This window comes from Cyprinodon variegatus, unplaced genomic scaffold (assembly GCF_000732505.1).
Source record: "Cyprinodon variegatus isolate N-32 unplaced genomic scaffold, C_variegatus-1.0 Scaffold2423, whole genome shotgun sequence".
NCBI lineage: Eukaryota > Metazoa > Chordata > Actinopteri > Cyprinodontiformes > Cyprinodontidae > Cyprinodon > Cyprinodon variegatus.
This window is the reverse complement of record NW_015152876.1, coordinates 3,624-5,549: the sequence shown is the minus strand read 5'-3', so window position 1 is coordinate 5,549 and position 1,926 is coordinate 3,624. Positions and strand designations below refer to the sequence as shown.

Below are 1,926 nucleotides of genomic sequence, written 5' to 3'. Positions count from 1 at the left end.
ACAAAAAAAATAAGTAATTAAATTTTTTTTTTGTACATGACTAATGATGTGCCGGTCTGACAGAACGAGGGCTCAGAAAAGAAGAGACACAGCAAAGCAGGGACAGGGAGGTGCAGGAGCAGCAGGGAGGTGCAGGAGCAGCAGGGAGGTGCAGGAGCAGCAGGGAGGTGCAGGAGCAGCTGGGAGGTGCAGGAGCCGCAGGGAGGTTCCGGTGCCTCCTTCAAGAGTTAGAATAGAAGTAAACTTTGTGTGCAAACGTTCCTGCCTTCCATATTTACCTAATTGATCTTCCTCTTGTTAAAAGTAAGGTCACTGAAACGGAGAGCCTCTGCGGTTTGAAAATTGCATTTTTCTAGATTGCGATTATATTGCAGATGCAGCTGTTTTCACGTCCTGCGATCAGCAGCAGTTTCCTGCTCGTTCAGCTGCATACCCGAAGGCCGACGTCTGACTGGTTGATTTCTTTTCTTTTTCAGGGCGTTTTAGTTCTTGGCAGTCATGGACGGCGGGTCAGCAGAACCTGTAGGGGAGGCTGACGCTCCTCTGAAAGACTTCCCAACCATCCAGACGGTTCACAGCCAGGACGCCATGGTGGTGGATCTCCTTCAGCAGGCAGCGGAGGCAGGCGGCGTGGTCCAAGGACAGACCACTGTGGTTCTGGACCAAGGTTCTGCCTTAGAGCTTCTAGAGTCATAGGAAGTGTGTTTCTGTCGCCTGCAGCCAATCAGAACGGATGTTGTTTTCCAGGTCACGTAGAAGGGATGGTGGCAGCCGCCCAGTCCCAGCAGGCGCTGCTGGGCGCCGGCGTGGGGGTCAGCGTCCAACGTGGAGAGGTTGAGATGATGGTCATGGACTCCCTGGATCCCACGCTGATGCAGATGAAAACCGAGGTAAGCTGCAGCTTCTGCAGGTTCGTTCAGCTTCCAGAACCTTCCAGACCGAAGCCCAATGAGCCGTTTCATTCCAGGTCATGGAAGCTGCTGTGGGGGGGTCATCAGCCACAGCTCATCATCAGGCTGCCGTGACGACGGTGGACCAGACTCAGATCATCACCCTGCAGGTGGGCGCCTCCGGACTGGCTGTCGGTGAGAACGTCGCCGCTCTCCTGCAGAAGGCCTGACTTCCTGTTTCTCCCGGCTTCAGGTGGTCAACATGGAGGAGCAGGCAGCTCTGGGTCTGGGGGAGCTGCAGCTGGTCCAGGTGCCCGTTTCCGCCGCTACGGTGGACGCTCTGCAGCAAGGCACGTTTGTGGAGGCCACCGCCATGTCGAAGACTGGAGACCCGGTCATCTGCCACACACTGCCGCTTCCTGAGGGCTTCCAGGTACGTGGATCTGCAGAGGGAGTGCTAGGTTCATTAGAGCTTTTTCTCCAGGGTGATTCTGTGGAGCAAACCAGCAGGTTCTGTTTTTTATTACAACAGAACCCTGAAAGAAAGACGAGATCATTTCCAATCATGCATCAGAGCCTTGATCCCTGCCTTCCTGCCTCATTTGGTAGCCTCAGTCCCCTTCGGGGCGCAGCGGGTTGTGCTGAGCACACTTTTTTTTATCTGCAATCTGATTTTTTTCCATGTCCAAGTGACTGCTTATAGAGAGGCTCCGACTAGACAGGATGAGCAGATTTTATTCACTTCTGTCTCTGTGTTATAAACACAATAAAACTATTTCCCACATTTGACTGGAACACATTATGAAATCTTAAAAAAACAAATAAAAAAACAGCGATGCATTCTGTAAAGCAAAGCTCTACTTAACTAGTCTGTGCAGCATCTAGACCTAGAACAGATAGAGAATGTTAATCTAGTAAAAACATAATGAGATCTATGTCTAAAGAAAAGACAAACGCAGCAATGAATGGCGTGGGACGGTTTCCACGGTGACTGAGACAGAGAGGTGATTCTCAGAGAGATCTGGGAAGTTTTTCC

The 1,926-nt window shown here is 51.3% G+C and overlaps 1 protein-coding gene across 1 annotated transcript; it reads left to right on the top strand.

The window, feature by feature from the left end:
• Positions 1-443: 443 nt before the first annotated feature.
• On the top strand, positions 444-1,608 carry LOC107080861. The gene is made up of 5 exons (XM_015369067.1): positions 444-667; positions 748-890; positions 968-1,060; positions 1,144-1,484; positions 1,581-1,608. The coding sequence occupies exons 1-5, from the start codon at positions 499-501 to the stop codon at positions 1,591-1,593; spliced, it is 759 nt and encodes a 252-aa protein (XP_015224553.1). The 5' UTR covers positions 444-498; the 3' UTR covers positions 1,594-1,608.
• Positions 1,609-1,926: the final 318 nt, after the last annotated feature.

What these genes read in the sequence shown, in the direction of transcription:
- LOC107080861 (XM_015369067.1), top strand. Translation starts at nt 499, where the DNA reads ATGGACGGCGGGTCAGCAGAACCTGTAGGGGAGGCTGACGCTCCTCTG. An exon ending in TGATGCAGATGAAAACCGAG is followed by an intron (nt 891 to 967) that starts GTAAGCTGCAGC and finishes GTTTCATTCCAG; the next exon opens with GTCATGGAAGCTGCTGTGGG. An exon ending in CTCAGATCATCACCCTGCAG is followed by an intron (nt 1,061 to 1,143) that starts GTGGGCGCCTCC and finishes TCCCGGCTTCAG; the next exon opens with GTGGTCAACATGGAGGAGCA.